Source organism: Antrostomus carolinensis, unplaced genomic scaffold, assembly GCF_000700745.2.
Source record: "Antrostomus carolinensis isolate BGI_N321 unplaced genomic scaffold, ASM70074v2 scaffold16384, whole genome shotgun sequence".
NCBI lineage: Eukaryota > Metazoa > Chordata > Aves > Caprimulgiformes > Caprimulgidae > Antrostomus > Antrostomus carolinensis.
The window spans coordinates 17,394-31,831 of NW_010310261.1; the positions used below are offsets into that span (position 1 = coordinate 17,394).

The 14,438-nt window shown below is 45.6% G+C and overlaps 1 protein-coding gene across 1 annotated transcript in view; it reads left to right on the forward strand.

The window, feature by feature from the left end:
- NLRC5 (NLR family CARD domain containing 5) overlaps positions 1–14,225 on the forward strand; it is a gene marked incomplete at both ends in the record, with an annotated part of 28,890 nt that extends 14,665 nt beyond the window's left edge. Inside the window, 19 exons of the mRNA XM_010166370.2 lie at positions 715–798; positions 1,167–1,256; positions 1,868–1,933; positions 2,949–3,026; positions 3,750–3,833; positions 5,269–5,352; positions 6,555–6,644; positions 6,769–6,816; positions 7,311–7,385; positions 8,431–8,514; positions 9,276–9,359; positions 10,233–10,322; positions 10,423–10,485; positions 11,392–11,475; positions 11,944–12,027; positions 12,658–12,747; positions 13,386–13,451; positions 13,927–14,010; positions 14,086–14,225. Coding sequence (XP_010164672.2) covers positions 715–798; positions 1,167–1,256; positions 1,868–1,933; positions 2,949–3,026; positions 3,750–3,833; positions 5,269–5,352; positions 6,555–6,644; positions 6,769–6,816; positions 7,311–7,385; positions 8,431–8,514; positions 9,276–9,359; positions 10,233–10,322; positions 10,423–10,485; positions 11,392–11,475; positions 11,944–12,027; positions 12,658–12,747; positions 13,386–13,451; positions 13,927–14,010; positions 14,086–14,225 — 1,568 coding nt within the window. The remainder of the gene's footprint in view (positions 1–714; positions 799–1,166; positions 1,257–1,867; positions 1,934–2,948; positions 3,027–3,749; positions 3,834–5,268; positions 5,353–6,554; positions 6,645–6,768; positions 6,817–7,310; positions 7,386–8,430; positions 8,515–9,275; positions 9,360–10,232; positions 10,323–10,422; positions 10,486–11,391; positions 11,476–11,943; positions 12,028–12,657; positions 12,748–13,385; positions 13,452–13,926; positions 14,011–14,085) is intronic.
- Positions 14,226–14,438: the final 213 nt, after the last annotated feature.

Below are 14,438 nucleotides of genomic sequence, written 5' to 3' on the forward strand. Positions count from 1 at the left end.
GGAGATGGATGCTGAACAACCATGTGTTCCTGTGGCAACTGCAGCCTTCCTCTGGCTGTAGCTGGAGATGGGAGTTACAGAGCATGGAACTGTCCCAGGGGCACTGCTCCCCCAGGAAATCCTCTGCTTCTGTGTTGTCCTTTTTGTCTTCTAAAGCCATCCAGCTCCGTTGGGAGAAGTGAGCGGAGGAAGGCAAGAAATCCACTTCATCAACCTGCACATTGCATGGAGGCCACCTGGATTTGGCTGTAAAGCTCTCTTAGCCTGTCTGCCCTGGAAAATGCAGGAATACCTGTTGCAAGGCAGTTCAGTCCAGACTGTATCTTGATTTTAGCTACATCTCACCCCAGTTTTTTTGCTCCCATCTGAATTGGGATCTGGAGATCTTTGTCATCCAGTGTTTTCTGCCTTCCTTTCTTCTTTCCAGGAGGACAGTAAACACTCATTCATTTGGTTTCTTCTTTTGTACTCCCACTTACGTTTTCTGAAGTAAGATGTTTTTCAGGCTAAAGCGTGAATCATGTTGTCCTCGGGATAAAACTCTGTCTGAAGTTGCTTCATGCAGAGATTATCAGGGGGGATTGATCTGGGACAAGTCCAGGCAGAACAGCCCAGGCAAAAGAATAACTGTAGGAAGGGGAAAGCAAGCTGATTTTGAGGGTTTTATTGTTTATACTGTTTAAAACAGTCCCCACTAATTGGAAAATGCCTCAGTTTATCAGGTAACAAGCTTGGAGATGAAGGCTGCAATTGCCTGCTGGAAAACCTCCCTTGGATATCGATTTCAAAGCAGCTGGAGTAAGTGTTGCCTTGTATAAAAACCAAATTGCCACCTTTTCTTCAGCCTGGCAAGGGCCGTACGGAGATGCTGAGCAGGGATCCAGTGGGCAAAGGCCTCACCCAGACCAGTACTGCAGAAGCAACTCTTGAGTAAGGATGAGGCTAAAGTTGGTCACTTGCTCAGAGCATCACACATGGGAACTGGTCTCAATGCATCTGAAGTGCCCTTTCATTAAAACCCCTTTCTCAGGAGTAGTGGTGCTGTGTGTTTTCTACATGCCATTTCTGAAGTTGAATGGGTTCAAGCATGCAGCACACTGATGACCACTCCCACGAGGACAGTCCTGTGTGATTTCAGAGACCATTGCCTTTTTTCTCTTTCTTAGTCTCAGTCAAAACCACCTCTCTGTTAATGGCATTTGCAGTCTGTTGAAGACAGTAAATACCTGCCAGAAGATGGTGGAGGTACAAGCCAGGTACGTAGATCTTTAGTTATTCCTGAGGTTAATTCCAATATGCAAGTCTGAGAGTTAGGTTCTGAGATTCTTGTTGAGTCACCTCAGAAGTGAGGTGAGTGAAGAACATATCCAAAGATGATTATTAACACTTACACTTGGTGATACATTACTCTAAGCTGCTTTTATCAGACCCATCAACCAGAATTTGAGAGGGCACAGAACTGTGTGCCCTTTCATGTGTGGGGGCAGTTTGAGACTTTCCTGCTCTCTGCCCTGGGATGTTTTGGAGAGAGGGTCTCTGTGGAGGATGAGAACTGGTGACATCTCCTGGAGTGGAGTTGGAAGTTCTCTTCCTGTTACTTTCCCTTGGAAACACCCCAGAGTTTAAGTGTAACAATTTTATCTGCACTTTCTCTAATGATTCGGAGACATTGGGTCTTCTGATATTGCATCGTTTGATCCAACCAGGATTTCAAACTAATGGAGATTATTTTTTGCTTGCTTTGGGAGTGTTTTAAGTGATTGGTGTCACCAAAGAGTTTTAAACAGCAAAATCAAGCATTCTTAAAACGACAAGTCATGTAAATAAACAAAATGTGACATTGATTGATTCCTTCTCTTCTGCACAGCCTTTGTCATCAGACTGCAGTCCTGAGGTTTACAGAAGAAAGAACATCTGCTTCTCTTTCTCCTAGGTATTGTGTGTGCACAAATCGTGTTTTCTCAGCAGGTTGTTTAGTTCTTGTATCCTGTTTAGGTACCAAGGGTAACATTTCATCTCACAGCAGTTCTTGCCCCACCTCACCTAGAACCAGAAAACCTCTGGTTTTCTTAGCCACTTTGGATGTTGTCTGCTGCCTTCTGTAGTGTTTGATTATGTTTTATGCCTCTAGGCAAATCCTAAGCAAAGCAGGCTGTTGAATGACAGCTGTGCTATCTGATAATAGTGAAGAGTAAAAAAACAAGTGAACCCCACACCTCCAAACCAGATTCCAAAAAGATTCACAGATTCTTGTATGTTTAAAACTATCCAGTTCTGTACCCTATGTATTCTGGATCATGGTACTCCTAAATCAAAATAAATTTGGAGTTTTATTTTTCCCCTCAGAACATGATGGGTCAAACCAGCTCAACCCAAATGTTTTGTTTGAGAAGTGGTCTGTTGTTGTTCCTGGAGCTGTAGGTTCATTTATTTATGCCTTTGTTCTCCGTGGACTGAGCCCACTATGAAACAGCATTTCCCACAGTACACCTGCATCCCACCTCTTAGCCAGGGAGGAACCACAGGGCTATCATAGGATGGAACCCAGTTGTGACTATGCTTGAAAGAGAGTGACAACCAGAGACACATGATCTGTGTGTGACTCCTTTGAGGCACCAGGTGGCATTTCAAACTCAGATATTTTAGGATTTGGATGTTCCACTTATTTATGAATAATCATTTACACAGATGTGGACACACATGTTCACAAAACATGTTTAGGCAAAAGCTGAATTCTCCATCAGACTGTAGCTTAGATGAGAAATCTGTCTTTTCCCCTTCTCTCTGGTTGCCTGCATGCTCAAGTATGTGGTTAATCACTGAAAGAAAGAGGAGCTTGCTATTGGCAAGGTATGGGTGTGGGCTAGAGGCAGGGTAGCCCCAGGGACCTGCCAAATTTCTAAAGCATAAGTGTTTCATCCTTCTCTGGTTTTGTGCTCACTTACTAGGGAAGAGCCTGTGTTCTCTACTGATGACCAACAATATGGAGAAGAAATCCAGACACCTACTGCACCCAAAAAAATAAGGTACCATGGTGAATTTTCATAGTACTTCATGCATGTCCTGTCTCTGGATCCTATAGTTGATATAATCTGCATCCCCAAGTTTGAATGGTGAATCAGAAGAGAGCTGGTAAAGGTCTCTTCAGTCAGTCGTTTGTCACTGTTCACAGTCCCAGCTTGCAGCACTAGAAGCTCTGTGGTTAATGTCTGTGGTCTTCTACAGGAGTCAAAATAGGTTGTGGGTTGTGTTCCTCATTCACAGAATTGATGTGGTGATTGTGCAGCTACTGCATCAGCTCCCATGTGGGAGCTGGGGGAGCTGGCGTGACAGAGCTTGTGGTGGTGTGGGGGTTCTCTGGTGATATTCGGAGAGATGCATCTTAAGCTGGATCTGTGTTCAGATGCACATCAGGTCATGCTCTGACTCCAGCACAGAGTATGCCTGTCTGTTTTATAGGGTGCAGTGAGGAATGAAGAAGTGCCTGAAGCCTTCTAACCAAGACTTCAGGGACCTGGTTCTTTGTTGTGCCATAAGTTCTCTTTACTTTGTCTCTTTATTCTCTATTTGCAGACAAGAAAAGTACGGTTTATCAGTTGTTGCAGACCAAAAACAAAACCCAAGATATTTCAAGGGGATTTTTTATTTCATTATTATCCCTTATTTTTCTCTGGTTTTCTGAAGGAGTGAAGTTCATAATCTTGTTTGCAGTCCTGCCAACCTGGAGTATTGATTTCTCTTTCCCCTAGACTGACAGACAGTCTTTTTCAAGCCAGTGACCTGGAGAAGCTGTGTACAGTCCTGAAGGAATGTAGCAGCATCTCTGAGCTGGAGTAAGTTCTTCTTAAGTCTTATGGTCTTTATCTGAAGTTCTTTGGGATATTGAGAAAATGCTACTTTTTTGTTCTGCGGTGTTGTGCAGAGAATGTGACAGATGTAGCCTTGTGAAAGGCAAGCCTTTACACAGGCTAATATCCTTTGCCAAGGAGACACACAGTTCTAGTGCTCTCTTAGGGCAGAGAATGCAGGATCTAAATCTAGAAAGGAGCTGTTTGATCGCTTAACCTGACTTCAGGGATTAAAAAAGCTGTAAAACCTTGCCCTGTCATTTTTGTCTTTGGGCCATTAAGCTGCAGAGTATGAAGAATCCTGCCTAAAACCGGGGTGGCAGCCTGTGTTTTTCCTGGTGATCCCACATATGGTGTGCAAGGACCTTTGTGGGGAGTGTGGGAACGTATCTTGGCATACCCTGAGAGGACTGTGGGAACTGGAGGGATACATGTCTGGACATATGAGAAGCACCTGCGTGGACAAGTTATGGGAAAGGAACCTTGAAATGTATCCAAAAGATGCACCCTGGCAAGCAAACAGGAAGGGATGCACACAAAGTCCATCAGCCAATTAGGGGCATGTGAACTGCTCGTGCTGCGAGTGAAGAGCCAAGAACATGTTAACGGGTGTGGGTGATTTCATTAGTTTTGGGGTATAAATATAACTGTATTAGAACAAATAAATGGCCTCTTGCTTGATCATATTGATCGTGTAGCAGAGTCCATGATTGAGTTCCCGCAGACCTTCAGCACCAAAACACTTCTTCCTGTTAGCTCTGTGTGTGGGGAGTCATCCTGTTTGCTAACACCAAGAGGTGAGCAGACCCAGCCCTAACAGAAAGCCTAGCCAATGCACACCCCCACATCTAGGTTTTGAGGACAGAACAAGGACCAGCACAGGCATGTAGTCTGTGTACCACCACCTGAGGGCTGGCTCTGCCCTAAGGCCTGGCAGCCTGTGGAAGAGATTTTTAGCCTTTGCTCTTCTTAAGCAATCATGTCCCAGGATCTCACCTGAGCCATAGCCCATTGTAATCCTTAGGCTCTAATGTCAGAGCCTCATATCCTTCTCCAGGACTAACCTGTGGCTCCTCTGTTGGACCTGTCAAGGTTGATCATTTCTCAGAGCTGCGGACTTCTGGTTGCTGGTAACTGCATTAAAAAGCACAATCAGTCCAGAAGGGTCATGTGGTGGACATGAGAAGAGGATGAGCCCTGAACTAGGGTTTCTGGCTGTCTTATGTTGGTTAATTCGAGTCTCTAGATTCCCTGTAGGCTTTAGTTGTCAGTGGAGAGGAGCAGTGCATGTGTTGTTTGGATTAGGGTGCCTGTGTTCTGCTTTAGAACTCGTTACTAAGAGGTGATTGTGCCTCTTGGTTTTTTTGTTTGTTTGTTTGTTTTTTTCTATGAAAACTAAATACCTTTCTTTAAATCCTAGCCTATCAAATAATTATCTGGAAGATGAGGGACTTTTCCAGCTGTTTCAGTTCCTCCCGAATTTGAAAATGTTATGTTCTGTCAAGTGAGTAGCTCCTGTTTCTCCTTACTCATGGATGGGTTTTTATGGGAGTATTGATTGTGGAAGCACAGTCCACGTTTGGGAAGGGCTCTTGGGGTTCAAGTGAAGTTATGTTCTGTGTCCCTTGAGGCCAGATCCAGTGTGCTCTCTAGTCTGTCCCCACCTCTAGTCCAGAACAGATTGACTCCACTTGAAGCTTGGTTGAGATCAGTGCCCATGAGGCTGTGGACTCAGTCCTTCATGAAGGAGCAAGGTGATTTTGTGTGCAGGTGTGGCACCTGGTTTATAAAACACACTGAGATCTTTAGCAGGCCACTGAATTTTTCCTCTCCCAGCTCCTCATTGGGAGGGAGAACAGTCCTTCCTCTCCCCAGGGTGGGCGCCTTTGGAAGATAAATGCTGGGGAGCTCCAGCTTCAGCAGTGGAGTCTGAATCCAGTGATGGCTTATGTTTATCTCGATATTCTACCTGGCACTCCCATTGCAATTGCACTGTACAGGACTGTGGCTTAAGGAGTATAGCACTGTTCTGCTTTATTGAAAGATATATTTATTGTTCCTGTTTGATTAATTGAACTATTCTCAAGCCAAGACTGTCCTAGCTACTGACAGTCTGCAGCTTCTCTTCACATCAGTGCAATGAAACACACTGCTGTTCTTTATCTGGATTTTTGTTCCAGCATCAAGGGCACTGCCCATGGTCACACTGGATAGACCTAATAGACTCGAGCACGATCTTAGTGTGGGTTTTGTACTGCCACAACTGCACTTACAGCAAAGAGTTGGTTTTGCCTTGTATTGATGTCTTGAACCATTTCACCGTAAGAAGAAATTTGTGTGGTGGTCATGTCATTTATTAGAACAGGTTACCCAGAGAGATTGTGGATTCTCCATCTTTAGAGATACTCAAAACACAGTCTGCTCTAGTCTAACCCTCCTCTGAGCAGGAGAGTTGGACTAGATTATCTCCAGAGGTCCATTCCAGCCTCAGTTATTCTGTGATTCTCTGAACTCTAAAAGTGAGAGATGAATTTTAATAATACCAGAGTGAGTTGTGTTTGCAGAACCGTAGTTGGAAACACAGACAGAAGGTAGCAAAGAAGCAGTCTCTGAGAATGTTGGACAAGGATCACTGTGATTGGATAACACAGTGTAAATTGCTAGTAGTTTTGATTGCGCAGCTGATTTCATCTCTTCTTCCTGTAGGCTCAATGACAACCACATCTCCCTGAACTCTGTGTTTTTCTTAGCTCAGTCCTTGTCTACACTGGAACACATTAAAACAATGAACCTCAGGTAGGACCAGGAGTACTTATCCTATTTTTTTGCTATTTGAAACCTCAAGCTGTGGTTTATGAGGGATGATACAGGAGCATGAATCTTCAAACTCCATCCTAATTATGTTATTTTCTGCTTACAGCATAGGAGACACGCAGATGGTTCATCTAACCTTTTGGGAAAGAATAAGGTAAAATCATACCCACTCATCTGTCTGAGCCTTTCAAACTCCTCCTTATGAAATCTTAAATAGATGGTGATGTGTGAGTCCCTGGGATGTGACAATTAAAGAGCCATTTGGCTCCAGACTCCAGTGAGGGTGATGGAAGCAGGATGAGCTGTTTCATGGCTGATTGATTGACATGGGCTTGAGGGTATGGAGCCAACGGCAGTATCCAGCTGCTGACTGGGGCTGCAGTCATCTCTCTCCTGGGACAGGGCAGAGCAAATGCCCAAAGTGCTGAGTGGATGCAGAGCTCTCTGGACGCTGGAAGAGGGGTGATAAGATCCTTTTTGTTCTGGGCACGACATGAGCCTAGATCTGGCAGGTGGAGAGGGGAGGCAGACTGGAGTGTGAGGCCACTGCCACCATCTCACCCCTCTCCCCAGCTGCAGCGTGGAGAGTCAGCTACACAGGGACAGTAACATCTGCACAACTCATGGGGTAAACTGTTCTCTCCCCAGGGCCAGAAATACCAGCAGATGGGGAAGGAGTTTCCTGGCACATCCCAAGCATGTAGCAAATGGACGGTGCTTTCGGTATGGCAGCCCCAGCTTCCTGTTGTCACCCAGGAGTGTAGGGAGGTGTGGCTCTGGGGTCTGTTTCTGTAACATAATGTGTGGAGCAGACTCCAGCTGTCTCCTCAGAGACCTGTCCTGTGCCCTGCCTGCCTTCGGAGGCAGACTCAGCTCTCTTGGAAAGTAGATGTTTCTTTCTTCTGCTTGTATCCCATCATGACTGATTCCATGTGAGACACCTCTGGAAAAGGTCCATCTCTAATATATCCCTCTTCCATCCTCTCCTCTGCTGAAACTGGTCAGGAAAACCAGACCCTAAATAGCACTTGGTTACAAGAGAGGAGGTCTTGGCTGGTGTAATTTGTCAAAGCCTTAAAGAGATCGGGCCAGCTGGCATCAACCTAGACCAACATATTTGTGCTTTGTGGCCATTGGAGGGACACGGTGAATGTCAGAGGTGGCTGGGTGAATAATACACCCTCTTGGGATAGACTTGGGATGTCCATTGCTACAGGCATATCTGTGAAACTAATCAGTGCATCTTTTGCTTGGCTAGGCTTGTAGGGCTTGTCTTGCTTTCTTGCAGGGGAAGCTTCTACCCATAAATAATGAGACACAGACCTGTCTGGCTACTATATTTGTCCCATGGAGACCTGCCAGTTTGTCACCCAAGGAGGTTTCTGGGATTTCCTTCTTGGAGAAGGAGTTAGGAGGCACTATTCCCAGCCTTGCTCTGGGAGGGCTGAGACAGCGCAGAGCAGAGGAAGGTGCTGTCCAATCTTCAGAGACAATTTAAGTACCAATGATGTGACTCTAGGGAGGCAACACCCAAAGTAATGTGGTGTTTTGGTGGACTGGCTCTCTTGAATCAGCTCATAGCTGGTAAATCCTCTGGTTGTTACAGATTTTGACTTCTCAGTCCTAGATTGTGGGTAGGAAAATTTATGTAGTGGAAGTGAGAGGGTTGCTATGGGTCTCACCCTAAGATAGGAGGCTCTGGGATATGAAGGGAGTGTTGCCATGGTCATGGGAAGTGTTTAGCTTCTGAGTGCTTTGTTTGCTTCAGTCTCAGGGACTGCAGAGTGGGTCCAGAGGATGTGACCAGGCTGTGCCAGATACTGGCTCAGTGTCCCCAGCTGACAGAAATTGAGTAAGTGTTGTACACTTGACAACCCTGTCTGTCTGTCTGTCTCCCCAACCCACAGATACAGAGTCGATGTTTGGGTTAGCAGCTGGTGTAATTCAGCTCTCCTCCCACCACAGCCTCTTAGAAACCCCCACAAAACTTCACCCAGATGCTCAGATGAACCCACGGCGTCCACTGCTTCAGAGTCTGGCCTCTCCAAAGTCTGCAGTGTCTGTGTGTAGACACCCCAGAACACGTACATGTTCTCAGAGTCTTCCTCAGTCATATGGCTGTACGCAAATATTGTCACCTACTCCTTGAGACACTGGCTTGCAGTACAGCCAGAGCAAGAGCACCTGGCCCACTAAGCCAGAAACCAAACTCCACAAGAGCTGCTCACTCCAGACAGGAGCTGGGCACTAAGAAAATTAGAAGAGTACTGCTCAGAACAGAAACGGAGTAATGATAAATAAAAATAACATAATATCTGTATTGCATTCAGGAAATAAGTTAGTAGCATCGTTTTGTAAACTTACAGCAATAGAAAAGGAAGACTCTTAAAACTGGGGTGTTAATGGGCTATAGGCTGTAGAGAAACATGGGGATCAGCCTATAAGGCCTAAATTTCACCCAACTTTCAGGGTATTTCTGGACATGTCGTTTTTCAGAACTTGCCCGTAACACCCCCACGCACATATGTGTGTGCATGTCCATGTAGATTTTGTAGAAATACTTACAGATTGTCCCAGTTTCTCTTGGAATTTGTTTCCTTCCGTGTTTTACAGTCTGTCTGGAAATTCATTGAATGACCATAGCATTGAGAGATTACTGAGCTTCCTGCCATACCTCTGTCATCTGACACTACTGAGGTAATGTTTGAGGTCCCTGCTTTGATTACTGCCATGAAACATTGGTTTGGGAACTGCTAATACCACAACATATCTCAGGAGCATCAGTCAGTAACTGTAGATTAATAAGCTGGGCAAACAAAATGCAAGAAACTCTTTCACACCCATTCCTGTCTTGTTTCTAGAACCAAAGCACCACTGCACCTTTTTTCTTTAATGAGGGGGAAAAAAGGGACAGGAGGAGAAATACTCACCCTAGGCACAGCATCCCAGATAATCCTAACTTAGCAGGTCCCATGGAACATGACTGCATCCATAACAGGTATAGGACTGTTGGTTGACATATGGTGATAGCACACCATCCATGTGTGTGGCCATTATCTCAAAGCTCTGCTCTTGCAGGGATCTGGCATCCTGCTGCACTTGACTCCAAAGTGTTTCCTGGCATCATATCAGCCATTTAGGCTGGGAATTTAGGCTAGAGAGGTGCTGTCAGGGGCTAGGGCACTCCCACCACGTGGGCAAAAAGCCCAGAAGAGGTTGGCCGTCTTTTGCCAGATGTTGCAGCATGGAGGAGATGCAGTGTCTTGAGAGACTGAATTTGCTCACTTGGGAGGTTGCTTCCAGTCTGAGGTATCTCTAGTCCAGCAGCCCTGAAGAGTTGTTCAGTGTAAACCCTTGGTCTGTACACCCTTTTTAGTCAAAGGAGACTAAAAGAGACTCTGCCTTAGTTAAAGGGATGCTGGGAGCCAACTTGGAAAACTTTAGATCCTTGCTTACTGATCTTGAGTTAAATGAGGTGGATCCAGCTAAATAGGGAAATTGGGCCGTATGCATCAGAACCTTTCTTCTTGGGAGCTCATTTCATTGTTCTTTCTTTCCCTTCCTTTTCAGTATTAGGAATAACACGTTTTCCCCATGTTGTACTGTCTTACTCATCAACTCCATCAACCTCTGTGAGCGGATCAGAATGGTAGAAGTCCGGTAAGAATGTTTAGAACCCAACAGCTTAGCTTTAAAGAGACTACAAAGCTTGTCATCTTTGAAGAGCATTCTGAAGGACTGTCTTTTGTCTTTGCTTCAGGTCAAGTGAGAATGCTTTTTTGCATTTAGGAGCAAGCATGCAAACCCAAAAGATATCCTGCAGGTACTGGCATACAACACTCAATTGTAATTCACGTATTTTGATTAGGTTTGAAACACTAGTGCAAGTAAACAAATCTCTTCTTAGAATCCCAGACTGGTTTGGGTTGGAAGGGACCTTAAAGCTCATCCAGTTCCAACCCCCCTGCCAGCAGCAGGGACACCTTCCACTAGACCAGGTTGCTCAAAGCCTCATCCAACCTGGCTTTGAAAACTTCCAGGGAGGGGGCATCCACAACTTCCTTGGGCAACCTGTTCCAGTGTCTGACCACCCTCACATTCTTCTTGTATGAAGAAGTAGTTGCTGGTAGTCAAGGAGTTTGGGCTAGTAGCTGAGGCTTTGGGGCTCAATTCAGCTGCCTAAGTGCAACTCGTTTGAGATGCACTGGGATGGCAGAGGCCTGTGCCTTTCTTTAGTGGCCACTGGACTACTTATGATCATCTTGAGTGGCATCAAATTCTGCACAAGCAGCTGAATAGAACACTAACCACTGCATTTTCCAAATGTGTGCCTCAAATTCTGGGTGATAATCTCCATTTCAGCATCAGTGTGACTGTGTGATACATGTCTGCAGCCTCTCTGGGACTGATGGTTACTGGGTGCCTCTGTAAAGAAGACTTGCAATGTGTCTCCAGTTAGGCTCCAAGGAGAAGGCAAAAAACGTGAAAAGATCTGTTTCCTTCTTAAAATGTGAAAAGATCTGTTTCCTTCTTAAAATGTGGGGTTTGTCATTACTAACCTCAGGGGGGTGTTAGAAGTCTCAAACACTGGCACAGCTGAGGGCATTCACCTCTCTGAATGTTGCATGGAAACTGGTGTAAGAACACAGCTGGTGACGGGCAGCTCTGCCGATGCCTGCTGTGCCTGGTCGCCAGCCATGCTTTAACTCTCTTGCTGTCTCCTACGCAGGGTGACGGACTGTGCCATCGGTCAAGGGCAGGTAGATGAGCTCTGCAGAGTCCTGGCGCAGCGTGGATGGTTGGCAGAAGTAGAGTGAGTGGGTTTTGGGTTGTTACCGTGACCTTGAACAGCGAGGGAGAGCTGGGTTGGTTTGTGTCAGCGTTGCCTGGGGTTTCCCAGCCTGTCTGCATGGACATGTGTGCTCGTTCAGACTATTTAGAAACAAAATTGATTAGTAATCATACAAGTCCTTTATGTATATATTTTAAGAAGGCTTGAGCTGGTGGGACAACTTCCTTGGGATTTTCACTCTGTGGCTCTTTTGAGGCACTTGTTACTTCATGAGCTTACGTTCAGAGCTCTTCATCTGAGCTTGCTCTGGAGCTTGTGCAAGAGGTAGTTTTGTAGGGCAGCAGTTTGTTTTAGACAGACCTTTAATGGCTGGGCTGGGATGTGAGTCCAGGAAGTTAGGCTTTTTCCTTCAAAACTTCTCAGGGGAGCATTGCTTCTTAAAATGCTGAGTTTTGGTTGGCCACCTTTTTCTTTTCTTCTGCCTTTCAGTCTCTCCAGGAATCAGCTGGGAGATGAAGGCCTACGGAGCCTCTTGGATCACTTGCATCAAGTGCCTGGTACCTGTTCCCTCAAGTAAGAAAACATACTGTGAATCTGAGGTGCCCTAGCAGAAAGGCATTCACACGATCCCTCCTGAAGCTGGTTGTCACACTTCTTGCCCTCTCCTGCCTTAGGAGGTGAAGTCTGAGTGAACCATGAGCACAACTCAAGACTTCCAGGCCGTGGTGACTCAGGGTCTGATCCAAAACCTGCTGAAGTAACTAAAAGTCTTTCTGTTAGCAGCAGCAGGAGATAACAAGGCCCAGACTGGGGTAATGTGACAGAAATTGACCCAGTCCCCTGAGTTTTCAGTTCATCACTCTACTGTGTACGTTGTCCTCTTTAAATAACTTAAGGCCCATAGGTGCTGTGACCTTAGCAGTGTCCTACACCAGCCTCTCCTGTTCCATTTCTGGTGGGGAAGCAACTGCTGCATGGCTGCCTCTGTAGTACAAGCAGCAAGCTGGAATTTGGCTCTGTCACCCCAAGTCATCAGTGCTCTGTCTTGAGGGGTTTGGTGCATTTAGCATGGCCAAAGGGGCCTGGCACCCCACAAACTGCTCTGCCATCAGTGCCACCTTGAATTCCTCCTCTGTGGCTGAGGAGCCTGCGGACAACCCTGACTCTCAACACCTGAGAAAACCTTCCTTCTCTTCTCTGCAGTCTCAGCCATAATAGGATTTCTCAGAATGGAGTTCTTCATCTCATAAATGCCTTGGCCACTTCTGGAAATACCACTGAAGTTCAAGTCAGGTGTGTTTCTCCTCACTAATTTCTGATTCATCTCTGCATGTTTTCCTCTTAATTCTTGAAAATTTGTGATCTTCAGGTAATAACAACGAGGGCCACATTTTCAATTACCTTTATGTATAAGTGCATCCAAAGCTTTTCTTTCTTTCTGGTTCTACTGGCTGAACACCGCTGCCAAGGAGGAAGCAGGCAGGACTGTTATTCCCCAGGGCCAAGTAATTTTTGTGTATGAAGAAACAGGTATTCAGCTGTAGTAATTGTTGTCATGTATATATCCGTAAATAAACCTCTTCAGGGCAGGAGTTAGCATTTGCTCTCTAAACATGTGGTCAGAAAAGCAGAGCAGTCTCCTATTTTAACTCTCCCCTGAGCAGAAAGTGCGGGGACAGGAGAAGGCAGAGAAAAGCAGGAGGGATCAGGATTGCTTCTCCAACCGTCAGTGCTGCTTTATGCCAATTTAGTATGAGTGAAATCTTATTGAAGCATTTCCCTGGGTTGGTTTGTGGTAGGGAGAGGTGAGCTGGGCCTCTGTCACTGCTGTGTTGCTTTGTGCTGTTTGATGTATTGTTACATTCTGACCACTGGGAAAAATAGTCATTTTCCTTCCAAATCTTAACACTCACGTGTCTTCTTCTGTGCAGTTTGTGCTCTAAAGCAACTTTAATCATCAAGTTGACAAGCAGAGATGATCCAGGAAAGATTTTGAGGTAACAGTACAGATTTTTTTTTAATTATTTCTTTGACAAAGGTGATATCCTTTTTCTAGGAACAAGGCAGAGAAAACCTCTTGTGCTCCCTAGCTCCTGGCATGGTGATATTTTACACTAATAGATTGTGAGTTTCCTTTGATTCACTTTCTGAGAAGAGCTTTCTCATGTCACAGAGAATCCCACATCCCTTTCTCTCACTGCTTCCCCACTAAATTTTCCTCCCTAGGAATGTAGGTGTCCCTACAGTCCCTGTCCCAGGACAGGGAGCTACAAAAAGCTGCACCGTTACCACACACTTATGTTGTATCAGAACATCTCAACAGATGCTTTTGAAGTGTTGCCACAATCTTTTTTGGAAGGTCTGCAAGGCATTTAAGGTTTTGGTGCCATCCTTCTTTCGCTGTGGGGAAAGGTTGTGATGTCTGAGATTTCACCTAAGGAGCCAAGACTGTTCTCTCTTGCGTCCTTTCAGACTCGCAGAGTGCAGCTTTCAGCCAGAGCACTTGGAAAAGTTGTGCCTGCTCCTGGAAAAGTGCACGGGTCTGACAGAGTACACGTGAGTTACTGGCTGCTTAGACTCATCTGGGGGGGTTGTTTGTGAGCCATTCATTACAATGACCTTTGGTTCTAGATCCTCAAATAACAACGTGACAGTCCAAGCTGCAGAGAGACTTCTGCATTCACTGAGGAAAAATCCGGGCCCTCTGAAAATCAGGTATTGTGTCACTGTGCTGTTTCGGATACTGATCGAGGCTGCTCTGATCATCCAAGGTCTCCTTTCATCAAAAACAAAAGTAAACTGTGCTTCTTACAAAGACAAGTAGCAGTGGCCTGAGAAATTCCCATGGGTGAAGTTGTTGGTATTTCAGCTTTAACTCCTGCTAAGCATGATGTAAAGCTGGGGCCATAAACTGTGCTGTCTCTGTAGACCTCTACCTGCCTTGCAGAGGAGGGTGCTGGAGAGTTGGGTGGAAAGGAACCTGA